The sequence below is a fragment of the Apteryx mantelli genome, chromosome 7 (assembly GCF_036417845.1).
Source record: "Apteryx mantelli isolate bAptMan1 chromosome 7, bAptMan1.hap1, whole genome shotgun sequence".
In the NCBI taxonomy this organism is placed as follows: Eukaryota; Metazoa; Chordata; class Aves; order Apterygiformes; family Apterygidae; genus Apteryx; species Apteryx mantelli.
The window spans coordinates 29,200,226-29,219,384 of NC_089984.1; the positions used below are offsets into that span (position 1 = coordinate 29,200,226).

Below are 19,159 nucleotides of genomic sequence, written 5' to 3' on the forward strand. Positions count from 1 at the left end.
AGGGATTTTCCAACTGCTCCAAGTTTCTTCTGCTTCACTTGAACCTACTTAGTTTGCAAACTCTTACTTCAGCCTGTGTGAAATTTGCTGTGCTGTTCTGTGACTGTTTTGGCACTCTGCTCATGTATTGGATTAATTTTTATTTTTGTGTTTATTTTTAGTATCCTTAAAAGTAACTAAGTAACCGGCTGAGATAAGTTTTGCTCTGTCTTGTTCTTTCCTAATCCTATTGAAAGCTTTATTACCGTGTTAATCACTAATGTCCATTTGTTACTATTCTCAGTCTGTCATTTAAGTATTTTCTCCTTTCTTACGTATAAGCATTAATGTTAACATTATTACATGCTGAGGGGATTCATAGGCCCATGACAATGGTGAACATGGGACTGTTTTAAGTAGAGGAAGGTTGTTAATGAGCTGCTACCATTGCACATCTTCAGTCCTAAAGATTTCCAGGAATGATAGTTTTTTAGGCAGGTATATTCACAAGGCTTTGTGGTACTGCTCTGTTGACTATTGTGTGATTTATCCAGTGTTCAGATCAGAAGTACTGGGGAGAAAGCCTTTCTTTCTATGCTCCCTTGAATAAGGAGCATGCCCTGGTTATGCTGTAGGTCCAGCACTACTTTTTTTCCCATGAAGCATTCTTCATGAGATGGCAGCAGTATGCAAGTGCTCCATTTTAAAAGCATCCTGGAAGTGAATGGGAGATCCCCGGGGTCAAGCAAATGCCAGGGTATTGACTATGGACTATGAGCCTTCTCGGTCTATAAACACTATGTGATCCTTCTCAGTGTTACTCTGCAGAGAGTCTATTTGCCAAAGTAAACTCATAATCCTTCCCAGTTTTTAGTTATTTTGAGCTTGCTGTAGGTCCTTCACCACAAAGCAGAGAATGTATCTTTTAGTCAAAGATATTATTTTATTGGCCGCTTCCTTTTATTTGCTAATTGGTTAAATCTGGCTTCCGAGTTAATTTGTGTTTATATGGCGTTCTCCCTCGCAAGACTTGTGGCTCCTGCTCACATGTCCTGCCAGGAATTGAAAGATGCTGCACTGTCAAGGAGATAATGTTGGCCGTTAACTGTCATGTAGTTTTAGCTCTCCCATGCAAGTGATCATTCCCAAGACTTCAGAAGATTTTTGGGTCCCTTCCCAAGTCAAAAGGCAGAATAGCCTTCTGTAAAATGAGTTTCCAGGCTTGTCTATGCTCTCCAGATAACTGGACTGCCTTATACTTAATACATAAGAGCAGTAGACTTTCTCTGTGCTATTTGATTTGAGAAGCTCCCAACAGCAGAAGCAATTAGAGAAAACAGGGGTCAAGGTGGCAAGAGAAAACAAATACAGGAGTTGCTCTGGAAGAGCAGATACAGACAGATGGAAGAGCTGATGACACAGTGCATGAGTGATCTGGATGGGGTCTCACATCTGCCTTTTCTTCCGGATGTGAAAGAAGAGCTGCATGCAAGAAGGCAGCTCTCTGCCTGGTAGTGATGTTGCACAACTATTCTAGAGAGGCTAAAGTGAGGGGAATGCAATACTTTGAAATCTCCTCAGAGCAGGAATGTCCTGCAGTGCCTTGTATGCCAAGCAAGTCTTGTGCCAATTTGCTGGAGAATTGCATAGAGAAATTGCTCACTAAGGTCTCATTTTCTCCTTGGCCCTCATTCTCTCTATGATCTCCTCTACAAGAGTCTTAAAATGTATTTGAGATGGCAGACATGTAGGACTGGTGATGCTTGCTAGTCAGAAACATTTATGTGCTTTTCTGGTAGAAGTCTTTCTTCACAGCCACAGCAGAGACACTAGGTACCTCAGGTTCAGTGTGAAAGACTTGTGAATACCTGTGCTGTGTGTATTAGCCTGGTAACTGCAGACAAAAAGTGCTAGGAGCCAGAGCAGATTGTGGTGGAAGAATGGAACAACTGTAACACTTTTGAAGTTATGACAAATGTGTGTACCATGTGGCTTGTTCCACACTGTAAAATCTTTAGAACTCAGGTAGCTACAGTCCAGTTTTGATGAGGCAATCTCAGAAGGCTGTCTTGCTTTGGTAGGAACTAATCCAAAGGGCAGCTCAGGGAGCTTCCACCAGTGACTTGCACAGAAAGTCACAAAACTGTGCAATAGGTTTTAGATGCCCTGAAGTATTCTAATTATGTGAACCACAGCTGTTATGGTTTATTCAACTTGTCCTGGTTTCCGTAACTATCAGCAAAACCACTAGCAGTTACAGAATGCTTTGTCTGTTTTTAGCACTGCTGGCAGTGGTGTTAAGAGTTAAAAGCCTGTTGGCGTGTGTGTGATTGACTGTTGCTTTTAAAATGCTGAGTAGTACAGCATGTTGTGAGGACTCCAGGAATAATTTAAAATGGTTTGGATGTAATGCTACTTCACTTCTGAAATGCAGTGGGCTTTGGGATAGAAAGTATCAAGCTTGCTAATGCAATATTGCACACAGCAGTAGGTATGTGAAACTCCAATTAAGTGGACACCAAGCAAAGCCCCAATTTTAAATCTTTACATCTTTGCAAATAAGGCAGGAGTGTTGGGTTTCATGGTCTCGTTACAGACACCTATTCATGACTTGAAACAAAGTATTTTTTTAAACAGGAAGAGCTGAGCTGCACTAGTTGAGATTTGAATCCCTGATTTATAGGGGTCTGTATAGTTGGGCTCTCTCCTGAAGACATCCTGCTAGTTTGTCTAGCTGATGGGGGTTCTCTGCTTTAAATATCTTCCTCCTGTTTTGGTTTACTAGAGAAATATCCCTGCAGCTTACTAATGCCTTGGACTGCTTTATGCAGTGTGGCAGGCTGAATGGGTCTGAAAGAGGCTTCAAGAACTGATGAGCTTTGCTGCAAGGAGCCTTGAAGCTGGAGGTGAGCTTTGGAGCAATGACTTTGCTGTGAAGTGCCCTTTATGAATATGCAGAATACACTAAAGTATGTGTCATTGGAGTGGGGGGGCAATGCGTAGTAGGCCCTTAGAGGGTCAAAAGAAGGGCTTTGTTCTGAAAACACCTACTGCTGGAGAGATCTAGCCCTATTCCTAATTCAGTCCCAGAAATCTCAACTAAGAAATGTGAGAAACCCTACAGTTCTCTTTCAGGCTCAGCACAAATGTGTCCCAGCATCCTGCCCACCACAGTTAGTGGCTGTAGCTGCTGTGTGCCTCTCTGATAGGCAGTGTGACCCTGCATCACCTTGACTCTTCCTGGAGCAGAGCAGTCTTTCTGCCCTTTGCACATTGTAAATGCTTAGGCATGTCTCATTTCTTAAGACTTTTCTGAGCTGTCCTTGTGGGCAGATTACAGACTGCCTCAAAGATACAAACTGGAAACAGAGTAAGTCCATTAAACTTCAAAGCAAGGCTTGCCTTCAGTTCTCATGGCTTGTTTTCGTATACTTGCGTGGCTCTCACAAGCAGAGTACCACAGGGACTGATAAAGGCCTGAAAACTGTTGTAGTCCAGGTGACCGCTGGGCTGGGGACTTGTTTTAGAACAGCCGCCTTCCTGAGCTGTTATTCACTATTAATTGCAATAGGGTAAAGTCTTCTGGGGCTAGTTAGTTTTTTGTGCTGGGGCTACCGAGGCGAGACTAGGGAATATGAGTTATGAGCTTAACCTGAATCAAAACGGGGTGTGTGCTGAGCAAGAGCCATAGGTGTAACTTGGTAATAAGCAGTTCCATACTGTGGAGACAAGCTGTTGCTCTAGTTCCAGTGCTCATCCTGTAATTCAGATGAGTGTATTTCAAAAAACAGTTCCTGCTAGAAAGAAAACAGATGCCTAGTAGATCAGTTTTATATTTGTTACTGTTTATATTGGAGAAAGGGCTGTGGGTAGTTAGAGGAAGGGGCTGCAGGCTGTGGTCATGATTTCCTCCCTAGCTGTCATGATGCTGCCTTGAGCAAATCTCGAGCCCTGTGTCCTCCTGTGTGAGAGGGTTGCTAAAGTGGAGCTCTTGGGGAATGAGGCAGTGTCCAAGAAGCACTGTGTGATCTGCTGAGGAAGGCTGCAGTGCAAGTGCAAAGCAGTGTTATAGATTGCCGTCACTGCTAAGCACCTGTATAGGGCAGAGAGCTCCACAGAGGATTGCAATGGCATGATCAAAACAGTCTGTATTTATAAAGATTAAATTACAACTTTCCACATCTGTGATTAAAGGAGGAGCTGTCAACAGCTGGCTTGTGTGAATGCACGATTCAATTTGCATTTTGTAAAACTTCAGATTGAGGGGGTTTTATTAAATCCCTTGTGAAATTTTGGGAACAATAGGCAGCGGCTGCTGCCAGGTGCATAATGCATACAGATATCATGCAAACTTCTCTTTTATCATTCTTTGTAAAGCTGGATTTGTAGCACTGTACTTTGTTACAATAGTCCTGAATTCCAGCCTAAGCTTTCTTATACTCAGTCACCTTGTCTCTGCTTGGGATTCTTAAAAGCAGACAGGCTATAACATGCTGTGCTAGTTATAGACAGTTATATGGCTGTGACTAACCTTTCCTGGAGTCAACTTTTCGTGCAAAAGGGAATGGGCAGCCATACTCAATCTGGGGCTTCTTTTGGAGAAACCTCCTGCCTTCGGAGATTGCCAGTGTCCCTCCTTGCTGGTAGTGTCTTGCTGTAACAGACTGATTGTTTTCTGCCTTCCTGCTTTGGATGCTCTAGCTGGAGCTGCAGCTGTTTCCCAAAAGTAGTGATGACCCAATTTGTCATGATTTCAAAGTGGGGAGCAAATTGTGCTTTGCAGTCTCCCAGAGCAGAAGAGTAAATGCCACTGAGCCAAAAGGTGCTGCACCTGAGCAGAGCTCTGCTCAGCTGGAAGATGTGTGGTGGGTTTTGTTGTTGTTGTTTTTGTTTTTTTGACTCTCTAACACTTGGTGCTTGGGTGTTAAGACAATAGCTTAAAATTTCTTGTCCACAGCAGGGAGCTCAGAGGCAAATATTTTAAGAGCAGGAAGAGGCATCTCTGTGTGTCACTCTTCCTATCTTCATGGGAGGTCTGAGGCAGGCAGCAGGAATGCTCAGGAGCTAATGGGTGTCATTCAAAGAGAGCAAGCAGGAGGATGTCCAAAGATGGAATTGGGGAAGAAGGTGCTGCATTGGCCAAGTGCCAGGGGCTATGAGTCAATTCCTCTGCTTTAGTCAGAGGGGCTCCTGGATTTCCCTATGACTTAGTTAAGGCACTAAATAAGCTCCTGGGAAGCTAAGTATTGTTAGCACATGTGCTGGTTCAGCAGCAGCATCTACCTCATAGCTGACGTGAGAGCAGCTCTGTGCAAGGATATTAATTCTTAGCCTTGTTTTTGCATTTACCTGAGCACCTGTTTGTAAGAACTTTTCTTTCATTTTTCCCAAACCACGGAAGTTCTCCATCAGTAACTGCTTCAGAGCAAGAGTTGCTAACAGGGGAAAGTATATTCCAGTCTTGGATGAGAAACTGATGAAGTAGGCTAGCTCATTGTCTCAAAGTACCTAGGATTTCCAAAATAAGCTGATGCAGCCCAGCAACCACTACTCACATTAATGTTACCATTGTGTCACAGTTACGTCAGTGGTACTCGTAAACTAGAAAGCTTTTCTCTTCCGTGAAAGCACAAGTTACTCTAGAATGACCTCTGGAAGGAGGACAATAAGTATGGGACTGATCAGATCTCTGAGACATGGCTTGCAATTAAATGAGACTCAGAGGAAGGACATCTTTCTGGCAATGAGACTTAGCATCTGGGAGCAGGGAGGATGGCTGGCATCACAAGGCTAGCTAACTATTTTTTTTTGAGCTGCCAGGTGCTGTACTGACTCTGAAAGGGTCTGCACGGTCTTCTGCAGACAGAAGTGAGCCAGCTCTGCCCATGGTCCAAGTTGCCTCAGAGCCATGTGAGCATGTTTAGCACAGTGCCAAGCCGGAAGTAATGATATCATGGTAATACTGCATGAACTAGTTTCTCTGGGAACTGCTATCAACTCCCTACTGGTTGTATTTCTTCAGTAACATCTGTGAAGCAAGTATCCAAGATATCAAACCGTAACTTTTCCTGCAAGTAAGATGCCAATCTTTTCACTTAGATATTGGGTTGTCCTTTGCTGCCTTCTCCTATTTCTGTTAAATTTAATGTTCCAAACCCAGCACAAAGCAATCATGTGAATATGGAGGTCACACAGAGCCTACCCTCAGACTTCTGTCATTCTGTCAGCAATTTTCCTTCTGAGTGTTTAAAGGAAGGTCCTTCTGAGTTGTTTAAAGGAAGGTTGTGTTCAGTTAGCTAGTGACCAAGTCTCCCTTTCCATTAGTCTCCTACACTGGGAATCACATACACCTCTCCCCAAACCTAGATACCTGCCTTTGCTCAACTGTATCATACTGGTAGTTTGCTGGAGTCAGACATCTGTCAAACTTGCACAAGATGTTAGTCGTTGTTCTCATCCTAAGGTCTGTCAATGAAGTAGTAATGGCGACAGGATGTAACACCGAACCTGAATCTAGATGGAGCTTTGCATGACCATATCTGTAGTTTTTGTCCATCTCACTTTAAGTAGTCATGAGTTATACTGTAGACTTTTTTAGGCCTCATTTTGTTTGCAGTAAGTGCTCTTTTTGTTTAGTATCTTGAAGCAGCAAGACAGGAGGAAAATTCCAGCTGAAGGAAGCAAAAGTATAGATTTGTGAAGGAGCCAAGGTAGTCATGCTGAAACTTTGATTTCCTTTACATATTTTGTTTTCTGCATCCAGACTGCTTTGTAAGTACTTTCTTTGCTGGAAATTTTCTACCGAGTAGCTAATGCACCTGAATATCAACTATTTGATGGAAGCATCTCACTACAGACTTAGTTCTCACCTCAGCTATAAGGATGCGCTTTTCTATTTTAAGTGATGGACTTATTTAATTACAGTACCACCTACAAGTCACTTTTTAGGCATAGAAAGGAAACTTAAGTCTGTTGCTGGGCTAACCTCCCCTTCTCAGAAGAATAAAAAGAAAGCTACTGTAATGCCTCATCTCAGCCTTCTTTGCAGACACTTGAGCATATGACACACTTTTTGCAGAGGCGAATATTAACGTGATGTAAACTTAGTATCTGCAGCTGATGGCAATTCCCCACATCATCCAGTTCTTGCTGAGCTTTCCACTCTCGGTAGTGCTCAGAGGAATAATACTCCAGGACTGCTTGAGTCTAAAAAAGGTCTGTCATAATTTGGTATGTTGATGTTTTCAGGAGCAGGACTCAGTGATGCTACACTAGTAAGTAATAGGGCTAGGCAGTTAATGTCATAGCAGAAGTCTCAGCATAAAGAAGTTGGTCACTGTCCTGGGACTGCTGATCACTCCTGTCCCAATCACTCATTAGGAAGTTGGTTGTCTAGCTGAACCAGAAATTTGTGGTCTTGTCTCTGTACATTGTCCATTTGAGGGATAGCCTGGTCCCTCATCCTCATCCAGAAATCCTTCAACTGAGTGAAACAGAGTTTTAAGATGGAGGCAGGAGGATCCCCTGGTCTGTTGTGAGACCTGGATTGAAGCTGCGATGCTTTTCATGCAAGAGCTCTTAACTCAGTGTGATCTGAGCTTACGTATGTCAGGGAGAGCTTTTTCTGTGATGCATTTGGAAGAAGTCAGGTTAGGATAGTTGAAGAAGAATGTTCAGTTGGTTTGATCCTGGCATCTGTTTAGAAAACAAATGATGCAAACCCAAACAATTTCAGAATCTTGGGAGGGAGTGAGAGAATTTTATTTTGATAGCATTCCCCTTTTAAAATGAAAAGAAAAACGAAAAAGCACCTGCATGTACTCCCACAAAAAACTTTGTTTTTTTCAGCTCTGAACAGATCGTGAAAAAGTGAATGCAGACTCTGGAGTGCTACCCCTACCTCCAGTAATCTTCTGTAGTGTACCCACGTGTGCTCACAGACCGCTGCAGATTCTTCTGCCCTGTCTCTTTTTACATAGTCCAGAACAGATGCTGCAGAAAATATCCACAAAAATATTTAAGATCACACTCCTCCCTTCTCTGTTACTTGAAAAGGTGATCAGATCATTCGGGTGCTATGTGCCACTTCCTGACAGAGGTTTTGATGTCTTTTAGGGTAATGGTGAGTGGCATTTTAGATCTCAGACTTCTCTTACTATATATAGCCCCTGCTGTTTCCTTCTCTCTGGGTCTGGAGTTGTTGTTCTGGCACATTATTGAGCGTAGGTTTTTCTCTGCCCTTGCTTCTTCTGTGGGGCGGTCACATGCCATCATGCTGCTGACAGCACACACATTTGGGAGTTTTCCTTTACTGGAGGCATATGCCTCTTCTGACATTTTGTGTTCTTCTGTTTTTCAACATATGATGGTAGAATATAAAGTAGGTCACTATTTCTTTTCTACTTGTCTCAGTTCTGCAGCTCTTGTGATCTTTGAATTCTTCCTGAATATCAGACAGTTTGAGACTCGTGACTGGGAGAGTTCAGCAGGCTCCTAAAGCCTCAGGAGTCATCTTTGGATCAGGCCTTAACAGAGCACTAGAGACATCCTCTTTCTTCTTAGCCTTTGTGTGCCTTGGATACCCTGTTAATTAGTGCCCTTGACATGTTTTAGAGAGATAAAAAGGAAGAGCGATGGCAGTTTTCCTAATACACAGCCCTTGTTTGCTGTTATGATGTATCCTGTGGCTGCTGCCAGTCCTGCCCTCCTGTTCTCTCTGAGCTGATGGTAGCTGGCAGTTGTCGTCTAGAAGCAGTAAACCAAGTGAACAGCTCTACTTATTACCATTTATAAAAATGCACCAAACAAAAGCTTTAGGCACAGTCACAAGTCAGTCCTTAAACAGGCATATGGAGGGAATTGAGTCTTTCCTGAGTCAGACCAGTTAGGGCCACTGTAGATTTGCAACAAAACTCAAAACCTTAACATCCCGACACTGAATTTTTCAACCTGCAAATTTGCTTTTGGGTTTTATTTGTACATCCCAAGATGGGGGAAGTGTTTGGGCTAAATTACAGCACCTCAGCCTTTTGCTGCAAACTCCCCCATGTGAATGGTTCTCAGAACTATAAGGTCAGAAGCCCATTAAATGTGGAGAAGAATCAGAACGACTCCCTCTTGTTTTAGATGCACCACCCTTCATCTTCTGTCATCTACTTTGTCAGCAGGGATGAGTGTGGTACCAAAATATATTTTGTTAACACAGGGTGAGAATGGACTGCTATGGTTTACCCCACTTTATGGGTGTGTAACCACATGGCCAAACCCATTTAGACTTCAGATTTTGTAGAGCTTCTTTGAAATGTGAGACTGCATTAGAGATGCAGAAAAAGCTGGTCTGAAGCTTCCACCCAGGCTGCCTCCTAGTGATGTTGAATTCCTCAGTGGGCTGCTCGACTCATACGCATTAGATTGGAAAAGTCAAGTAGAACTTGAACTTGTACGTATTAGTATAAGGTGCAGTTTAAGAAGTTTGCTAAGCAAGCATGAAATACCCTTTTAATATAGGCAACAATTCAGATACAGGAATAGTATCAAGAGAGCAATGCATCAGCATTTTGGGTAGAACAGCATTTAAGATTCCTATTAAAACAAAAATAGTTGTGCAAATAAAACTACCAGTTGACGCATTGCAAATTAGTGGTTTTAAAATCCGGAGAAAAAGCAGCCGAGTTATTAATCCCTGAACTGAAGCCCTTAAGTCCTTTCAGCGAGTGACTTCTGCTTGTCATCTAATCCCTCTGAAGCACAGAAAACAGACTCAGAGTTGTTCTCTCTGCTGTGTAATAAGAGGAAATTAACCAGTGAGCAAAATAAATAAATTGATTAATTGGCAGCAATAAGGAGCTGTGTATGCACTGTATCTAATTGCTTTTTTTTATATTGTCTTCCCCTGACTTCTTGGAAGACACAGGTTTGTGGGCTGCATATGCAAAAATATGCTAAAAATACCTCACCGAGGCTTTGAACCTGCAGCTTCAAAGATCATTGTGTGCATCACCTTCTATTGCTTTGGACAGTCTCTAATGGGGACATTGCTCAGCCAAGCTGAATTTATGCAGCAGAAATTCAGGCTGAAATTGAACACACCTCAGAATCATGGCGTAAATCAAATCTCATTTCCTTGCTTGCAGAGAATGTGGGCTGTGTGAGCTTTCTTCCTCCTTCTATGCAATTTTTATTCTGCCAGGTCAGAGCTACCTTTTTTCTTATGAGAAATACTGAGTGAGTGGCTTCCCTGAGCCTTATTCAAAAACCCATCAGAGCTAATAGCTTTGCAAACGTTTGAGGTCCTAGAGGCACTTGGGAGCACTAAATCCTCACAGAGGGATTTTTAGGCTGTTGAACAATGGTGTCCTTCAAGAACTGCAGAAATCAGCGTGGAGATGCTTTCGTTATGGATCCAGCAGATACTTATGCAGGAATATGACAAAAGAGAAATTTAGAAAGGGGAAGCCTTAGTGAACAGCTCCTTGGCCCCAAGAGAGAGTAGCATCATCATTGCCTAAGTCTTCAGTAGCACTGTACAAATATATCCCATCTCTGTAGCCAGCAGGCTCAGTCTAGAGCTGCCAGGAAAGGGTGCACGCTCTTTGATTCAGAGGCCGGGTGTTGTGGACAAGTAGTTCTCCAGCTTGCTGCTCTGTATACTGTGATTAGTTCAACCTGAAGATCCAAAAGCAACAGGCGCTTTGGAAAGGGAGCGTAAATTTTGTTCTCCTCATCCTTTGGAGAGAATGGGTACAATGCCAGCACGAGTCACCTCTTGCATGAGTATCAATGGCAGGCATGCAGCCAACACAGTGCTCTTATCTGGCCATCAGCAATAAACCTCCCCTTTGTGTCTTGTCTTTTCTGCCAGGCCAGCGTCTGAGTGTTTGTGGAGATAACGGGTCACTCTCACAGAGATGCCTCTTTTCAGTCTCTTCCCACCTGTATTTTCTGAAGGGATTTGTCCTTTTGTCCTCTGTGGTGTTACGAGGTTATTGCCATGAGTGTCTGAATCGTGGGGAAGCTGGTGCTGAAGAGGTAGTAGGTCTGATTATTTAAGGATATAAGCAGAACAAATGTTGCAGGGAAAAGCATTAAGTTCCCAGGCACACAAGCCCTTTTTACGTCCCCCAAATATCTTTGGATTGCAAGATACCACTCCACAGTGGCAGGAATCCTCTCTCAGAGACCTGGCTATTATCCTGGGCCCTGATTGTTTCTGTTAGTTATGAGGAGAAATAACTAGAAATAGCTAAGAGTCAGCAATTTTGGTGCCTTTGTGTTTATTTCAAAGAATGCACACCGACTTCTTTCCCTGAGAAGAGCAATAACAAGCAGCAGACCTTCTCATTTTTCAGAAATCTCTGACCTGTTTTTCTTGTACAGTCCTTGCCTAAGTCTCTGCTCCATCTCAGATTTGCTTTACTGCCTGCCTGCTGGCCAACTATCCTGCACGTCTCCATTTTGGTCAAGAAGCGTCTGATGCCCATAAAGTTAGGTATCTCATCAGGCCTCCCCTTGTTAATGATTACCCTGGATAGTAGACTCTGCATTTCTAGCTGTCTCACCAGCCATTCAGGTACCTTTGAATTAGCTTAACCGTTAGCTTTAAGCAGCTCTGAGATTCCTCTCCCTCCCTACCCCCTCCACCCAGGCTAAACATCTTTTCCAGGGTGGCCATAACCATTTCATCCTGTTTCACCTCTGGTTATTGGCCAGATGGAGTTTAAAATGAATGAGGCATTCCAACAGTACAAAAGGGGGATAATTTAACAAATTAAAATGTTAACAAGCTTCAGTGTTTGAGCATGTAATATCAGAAATCATTTGGTTTTCTTATTCTTGACCTCATCTTAGATTCCCCCCCCCCTTGTCCACGAGCTGTGCCATATAGATGAGAACAGGATTCCAAACAGTGCCTGGGGTTTCTGTTGAGCTGCTTGGTAGGACAGACTTGATCCTTTCTTTGTAGGATTGCATTGCTGTCGTAATTCTTCTAAAATTAACTTACCCAGTCACATTCTCAGTTTCTAGGGAACAGTCAAGCTGTCTGGTCCCTTTTGCCTTCTGAGATACTGCTGATGTCCATACTGCACCTGGACATTCAGCGCCCTGAGTACTTGTGTCCCAAATGAAAGGACTTCTGAGTTGCACATTAGATTGCCTCAAGTTTGAAATAACTGCCTTTGAAGGAGAAGCTCTGGACTTTGTATTGCAGTTTGGGTAGCCTGCATGTAGACTGACTTGAAACCAATTGACTGATTGAAACCAATTTTGGAACTCCAGCCTTAGAGCCACTGGCTCACATTTTGCAGCTGAAGTTCCCTTTTTGCTACAGGATTTTCTGTTTATAAGAATCATCCCACAGCTTATAGCTGTCTGTTCCAACTTCAGATTTGCAAAAGCCTTAAGAGCTAAAGCTCCTGCATGAGTTGAGTCTCACAGAAGCTTCCAAGCACTGCCCATCTTTCCTTGATAGCTACCCTAGCCTGCAGCTGCTACTATGCTTTTTGTCCCTGGAGGCAAAACAGCCTATTTCTAGCAAATCAATTGCCTACAGTTCTTCTATTTCTTTTTGCTCCATCTTTAGAGGACATTTTTGCAGATTTAGTTTATATGGCTCTTAGAGTATTAAGCTGTAGGCAAGTCTGCTAGATATTGCCATACTGGAAAGGATTCTTGGAATCACTGTGATAGTTCTCTGAAAACGTTGGTTCAAGGCTCAGCAGTGGTCATAAAGGCAAATAGAGAAGTAGCAATTATTAGAAAAAGAACAGGAAAATAAAGCAGAAATGCTGTATTGCCACTATATAAGTCTGTGGTGACCCATGTTTTGAATGCTGTATATCAGTTCCAGTACCTTTATTTCAGAAAAGAATCATAAAATAGTACAGATCATCAAACCATTATTTGCTCATCTTGTTTTTTCTAGACCTCTTGCTCATATGTAAAAGTTCTGTTTTTCCCTATCTTAGAATAGGTTTGAGCTTCTTTTTTCATCTATCGCCAGTTATGTAGGTGAGTTCTGGATTTCCTGTTTCTTGGCCTTTTCATTGCATCTGCTCACAGCCCGAATTACTGCCTCCCATTCGTTTGCAATGCACCACTTCTATTGTGCAATTAATAGCCAGCCTTCCGTTGTTACAATTTAATTACTTAAATCATAGTAGAAGCCATAAGACTCATCTTTGTACTTTCCAAGCTTTGCCCCTCCAAATGCATAGCTTCCCCCCACACTTCTAGCATGGGTTTTCCTCTGGTGTGTCTTACATTATTTTGACTTGATTTAAGTATATGGCATCCTCTTATTTTGTGGCCAGCTTTTTAGTGTACTGCCATTTAGCTTTGCCGCTTCCTTTAGTTTGAAATTGTCCTTGTTTTACAAAGCAACTTTAACAAGATCATTTAAAAAAACCCTTCATGAGCTAGGTTAACGTGTCCTTTTTTTCAGCAACTGTCAAACCCTGGGCTATACTAGCAACATTCATCATGGCTCATCTCTCTCTAGCACTTGATTTGTCTAACTAGCTGCTGTAAGGAGGAGAAAAAGATATGCATGGCAAGCTCCTAGTTTCTTGGAGTATCTATGCTCTCCTTCTGTTCATCTACCTGTAAGGCAGAGCGAGTTTTTCTAAGACAGTCTGTAATCGGTATATCCTGTAGAAGTCCTCGGTGGCTATGTGAGGAGCACAAGCTCTCATAGATCCTCTACTGGTTCACGTGAATCTGACCAGTTGAGGTAGTTCCAGAAACCTCACGTAACTGCCTATGTTTGATTAGGCCATGACCAGAATAAGCCTCCCGATTATTTTTTTTCCCTTGGGCACAAGTAGGCTTAGGTCTCCTTTGAACTGGAACAGTCCACTTGCTTTTGTCTCTGAAGTTGGACTGAAAATAAGGGTTTTTTTATGTGTCCTGTCTTAATCTGTTTTCTAGACAGCCTTATTCCTCAGCCAACTGTCTTCTAGGCAAATTTGAATTTCTTCTCTAGGAATAAGTTTCTTCCTCTTACTGCTTCCTTCAGCTCTACATCAGGTATGCTATTATTACTAGTTAAGGCAATCTAGACTAAAAGTTGCATGTTTGGGTTTCAGAATCTGTCACGATGCTTTCTTACTGCTGTCCCTACAAAGATTTTATTTCTGACCTTTCTTACCGAGTTTTCAGCTACCTTTTTTTTAGGTTCTTAAGACCATCTTTGGTTTCTGTGACAGCTTTGTTTGACCTGGCTGTTCAGTTCAGCAGCAGCTCATAACCTATATCCTTAAAACTATTTTACCTCATTCTGGGCACCAAGGTTGCTCATCTGACTTTGCTCAGTTAATTGGTGCCAAGGGAGCTGCAGCTGATTGTTTTTCTCTATGTTCAGGAAGAGAAGATCTTCTCTAAATAAAGAGCATTGCACCAAAGAATATACCCAAATCATAGCGTCCGTTTACTGAACACTGGCTGGCCACTTGGGCTGAACAGGTAATACACACAGTAAGCATAAGGATGCTCTTCCTCTTGTCTGGTGTTCTGGTGACAGCAGTTGATTTACTGCTGTGGTAAAATGCAGCTGGTAGATAAAGGCTGCTCCTGGAACAGCCCATCACGTTTCAGCACTTAAGTTAATTGTAAGCGCGATGGGGAAATAAAAAAATTAACGGTCCAGTCCATAGCTATCTGCAGTGCATTTCAAGCCTTGGCAGAATTGCAAGTGCTCTTACATACCTAGCAGTGAGAAATGTTTTCATAAATGCCACCAGCTGGAGATAAGGGTTCACAGCTCCAAAATGGGCTGTAACTCCAAAATAGCAAATCTATCTATCTCAGGGTTTTATGCTCCTGCCATCATCCTGGCTGCTGCCTGCCTTCTTTAAAAAAAATTGCTAACAGGCAAGCCTAGTGGACCTCATTCAGCTTCTGGCACATCTCTCCATCCAGGTCTAAAAGTCTGCTTTAGGAAGGTGTTTATTTTATTACCTGATAATTTTTAAGCTAATTTGTTTCAGGATCCTTGACTTTTATTCCATGAGTGGATTTTTGGAAGTGCCAGCATTGTGCAGTATGTAAATGTTCATTCTCCTGGCAGAAATATTGACTGAACCCATCTTCTTCCCTTGAATGACATAGAATTGCCTTCTGTATGTCTTCTCAAGGGCCTTTCCCTGCAGTTTGGGAAAGAGATTCCAGGGTCCCACAGAGAGTGCCAGGTTCTTTGTGCCAAGTGCTATGTGCAGATTAACACAGGACCACTGACCATCCTTGGAAGTGAGAAAAGCAGACTGGTCCTGAGAGAAAGCAATGCGAGGTTAGTGCATTTTTTCTCCTTGCGCTCCTAACACGTTGTGTTACATGTGAGCACTGGTAAAGCATGCCTGCTGGTATGCCCCGAAGGGGTTGAGCAAAGTGCATTTGCATAACATGTATGAGAGTTGGCATGTATGTGTAAATGTGGCTTGCTGAAATTGCACTATAATAAAAATATTCATAAAATCCATTTGGGGAGTTTTTGGTGGCTGTACTGTTGACTAAGCTGTCTGATAGAGTGGAGGCAGTTACAAGAGAGAGCAGGGAGTTTGTGTGAAATTAAAAGGAAGTGTGTTGTCAGTGTGCCACTTAGCACCCTGGCTGGAGCGGGGGTCCTTTCCCATTGCTTCTTTTGTAGCCCTGATACAGCTGTCACTTTACACTTGCTTAGCTCTGTTCACGTGAGTGTGCATGCTTTAAGCCAGGAGCATGAAGAACTGAAGAAGAAAGCTCAAGCCTTGTTAAAGTGCTTGCAGGGCCAGGGTTAAAGAGCAGATTTTTTGGAGACGTGTGTTTAAAAAGCATCAGCAATGCTGTAAAGTCCCCAGGTTGGCAGGGGTGTCTGTGTGGGCTGACTGTGGCATAGACCTTCCAGTGATGTGTGCAGGCTTCTAGCTATGTGATTTTGGGAGGTCAGAGGGTGTCATACTCCTAGCACAGTATACTTAGCCCTGGTGTTGGCTGGGTAGGGATGTCAAAGGTTATCAACCGCATTAATATCTCTTATTTGTCTATACATTTTCAAAGAAAGTCCCCAGCAAGCTGTGCATGTAGCTGGTCTGTGTGACCATTAACCATATGCCTGTCACTACTTGCCTTCGCCTTCCTTTGCAGCCTTTCTGCTTCTTAAAGTAACTGTTCAATCTTGCCTTAGCCTGTCCCATAAGAGCTTGAAATGGGGACTTCAGTGTGCATTTACAGCTTCTTCTTGGAGTCAGATAACAGCTTTGGTTTTGGCTTTCTGCAGTGATGCAGATAATTGTGGAATCACTGCCAACAGGCCATGCGAAGCCCTCGAGAGGCTGGCAATCCATCCTTCTGCCTCTAGCAGGATCAGCTGTACCTAAAACATTCCTGACAGATGTGTGACTAACTGGTTCTTACCACCTGGGGACAGACTCTTCCCAGGGCAATGCATTCCAGTACTGCTGTAAGTAGAGGTTTTTCTTAGTATCCCAGTAACTATGTATTTCTAGTAAAGGTGCTTCATGGTCTTCACTGCATCTTCTTTTCCTTTCTCACGACTGACAATAGGTGATCGTACTGGATCCAGACAGCTAGGTGTATGTGGCGCAGCTGTGCCCATCTGTAGTTACAGAGCTGTTTGCTTCCTCTCCTTTCACTACTTCTGCATTTGAGTTTGTTCCATCTGGTGTGATCTGACTCTGTCTTCACTTCAGAGGCCAGGGTCACCTACTATTCAGCATGTCCTGAAAAGTCCTAACATGCAGCAGTTCCTTTGAATTCAGGGTTGGCTGTATGACTGTTGCATAAATCGTGCTTGTCTTTGTTCTTCTCGGACAGTGAGAGTCTGTTTTATATCATTTAATGTCTTCATCTCTGCACATCATTTAGCTGCTACAGGGAACAGGTAGTGGTAATGATACTCACTTCTGGTTTCTGTAGGAGGGGAAGAAATCCCTGCTACTCTGTTTCTTCATGCCCCCATCTTCATTGGGAGTATCAGGGTATTTGTCTGAGTTCAGGTCCTCCACAGGTTTAGTCTAACACTACTGGGATATTTCTAAAAGCTGTGTGATTTCCAGGTTGACTGGGTCAGTGAGTCTTTTCCCATCACTAAATAGAGTTGAACACCACATGCTTCTAATAGATCTTGACTTAAAAACATTTCTGGAAGAGAGAACTGCTGTCCCAGAATAGGATGCCATTTCTGCTAGCAGAGTTCATAGAATGACAGCCATTTTCTGAGTGAGCTTGTAACTTATTTATCCTTAGAGGAGGCACCTGTGGACAGGGGAGAAAGAATAAACCCTCCCACTCCATGGATAGAAACTGTCAGCTTTGTAGGCTTGTTCCTTTAAAGATCATAGATCTCTGTGAAATCAATGAACAAACATCTGAGCTACTGTAAATCATCTGAGCCCAGCAGAATGGCTCTATGCTGAGACAAGGAAAAAGGGGTGTGAAATGTCCCTCCTTGATGTTGCTAGGTAAAAAAAATAAATAAATAAAAAATCTTTTTATCTACCATCAGAATGTTTTGCCTTAGGTAGAGAAGTAGCAAGGACCAGATTTCAGTACCGCTTGGGTGCAAATAAGTAAAAGCAGCCCTCAGGAAGTATGTGGCCTACAGAGAGTTAATGTTCCCTTGTGTTTGGCTAGGCACAGAGAGCAGTGCAGTGTACACAGCAGAGCTACCAGCAGCTGCCAGGAGTCACTGCCAGGGATAAAGGGCAGAAACTGGTGAGCAAAGACTCTTTGCTCCCGGGCTGCTATTCGCAGGGTGTCCTTGTGGCTAATGTCTGGTGGGCTGAGCACTTGGAGGATTAGCAGACCCAAAATAAAAAGCACATAAGTAACCAGGAGGGAAATATGTGTGAGGGGTCTCTTAGTGTAAACCAGGGTGCCTTCTCTCCTTATCTCCTGTTTACCCTTGTAAATCTGTCTAGCCCTAGACACAGAACAGGAGACTGTTCCCATCAGCTTCTCCACAGCTGTTCTGAGACACCTGGGCAGCTGCTCTGTGATCTGCCATGGGATCATGGAGCAGGAAGGAGGCCCCAGTGTCCCACTGCAGACTACAGGGTTCTGCCCTCAAACACTCCCCGGCTTCAGTCTACCTCTGCAGACCTTTCTCCCCCCTATGACCCAAGACATACCCTCTCTTGTCCTACCACCCAGCGTTGCAGGTGCATCCCACATCAGTGCAGTACTATTTCATGCCTCAGAGGACAGGTTTGCCCTTCACTGCTGTCACTTAATCTTTTGGGCTAGCTGAGTTTTTTTTACTGTTGGAAAAATCCCCCTTCTAGGAGATTTTCCTGCCCTTAGGGCAGACAGGATGCTTCTCCCTGCTCCGAGAGCGATGTTTATATGTGCTGGTGGGGGCTCTGCTACAGGCTTAGTCTGATCAGCCTCATGTTCTCTGCCAGCAGCAGGAGAGGGTCGTAGGTCCTTCACTTGCATGTTGCACACGCAGCCGCTGCTCGAGTGCAGCAGATCTGGGGTACTGGAGCAGGAGTGACAACATGCTGCACAACCTGCTTATGTGGGGAGTGATTACACTTGCATCTCGTGCTCAGATCTTCGTCTTTCCCACTGTGTGCACCAGACCCACTCAGTGTCTTCTGGATTTGTAGATGTGTGCCATAAGCTGAATCTGGGAATCTGAATTATTAGACTCTCCAGCAACATCCTCCTCCTCTTCCTCTTGGTGTTCAATGGAATTAAGACCCTCAGCTTGATCAACTTGGGGAGTGGTGGTGAGAGTAAAGCATTAGCATTGCATTTAGCTCTAGGACAGTGGCAAAGATAAGGTAGTGCTGGGTCAGACAAAAGCTCTGTGGTGCTGCTTGGCTCAGGGTGGGTCCTTTCCTTGAAGTGGCTGTGAATGAGAGCTGCTTCTCGCACTCGTGTGTAGCACTGGCGGCCTTAGTGGATCCTCTCTCTCTGAACTCAGCTTCTGCGGATACTGAAAGGAAAGGGAGAAGGAGCCTGGCATGACTAATGGGCTTCAGAGGCAAGTGCAGCAGGGTCTGGGCAGAGTCTATTGGGAAATGTGGCAGCTGAGTGTGTGTTTATTTTTTGTTTAACTTCTAATTATTTAGTTATGCGCTTTGTCTTTGGCGCTTCTGGGGAGTAATTCCAGCAGAGACTCCAGCCTGCATCAGCAGTTTTTAAGTTGTTCTATGAGACACGTGATGCCATTTGGAAAAAA

General features: G+C 43.5%; 1 protein-coding gene across 6 annotated transcripts in view; it reads left to right on the forward strand.

Annotated features, from left to right (window-relative positions):
* The window catches only part of ARMH3 (armadillo like helical domain containing 3), a 138,893-nt gene that overhangs the window by 105,327 nt on the left and 14,407 nt on the right, over positions 1-19,159 (forward strand). The window contains exon 25 of one of the 6 annotated variants that reach the window (XM_067300150.1): positions 15,111-15,262. The exons of the other annotated variants lie outside the window; for them this stretch is intronic. Coding sequence (XP_067156251.1) covers positions 15,111-15,262 — 152 coding nt within the window. The remainder of the gene's footprint in view (positions 1-15,110; positions 15,263-19,159) is intronic. 6 annotated transcript variants of the gene reach the window in all.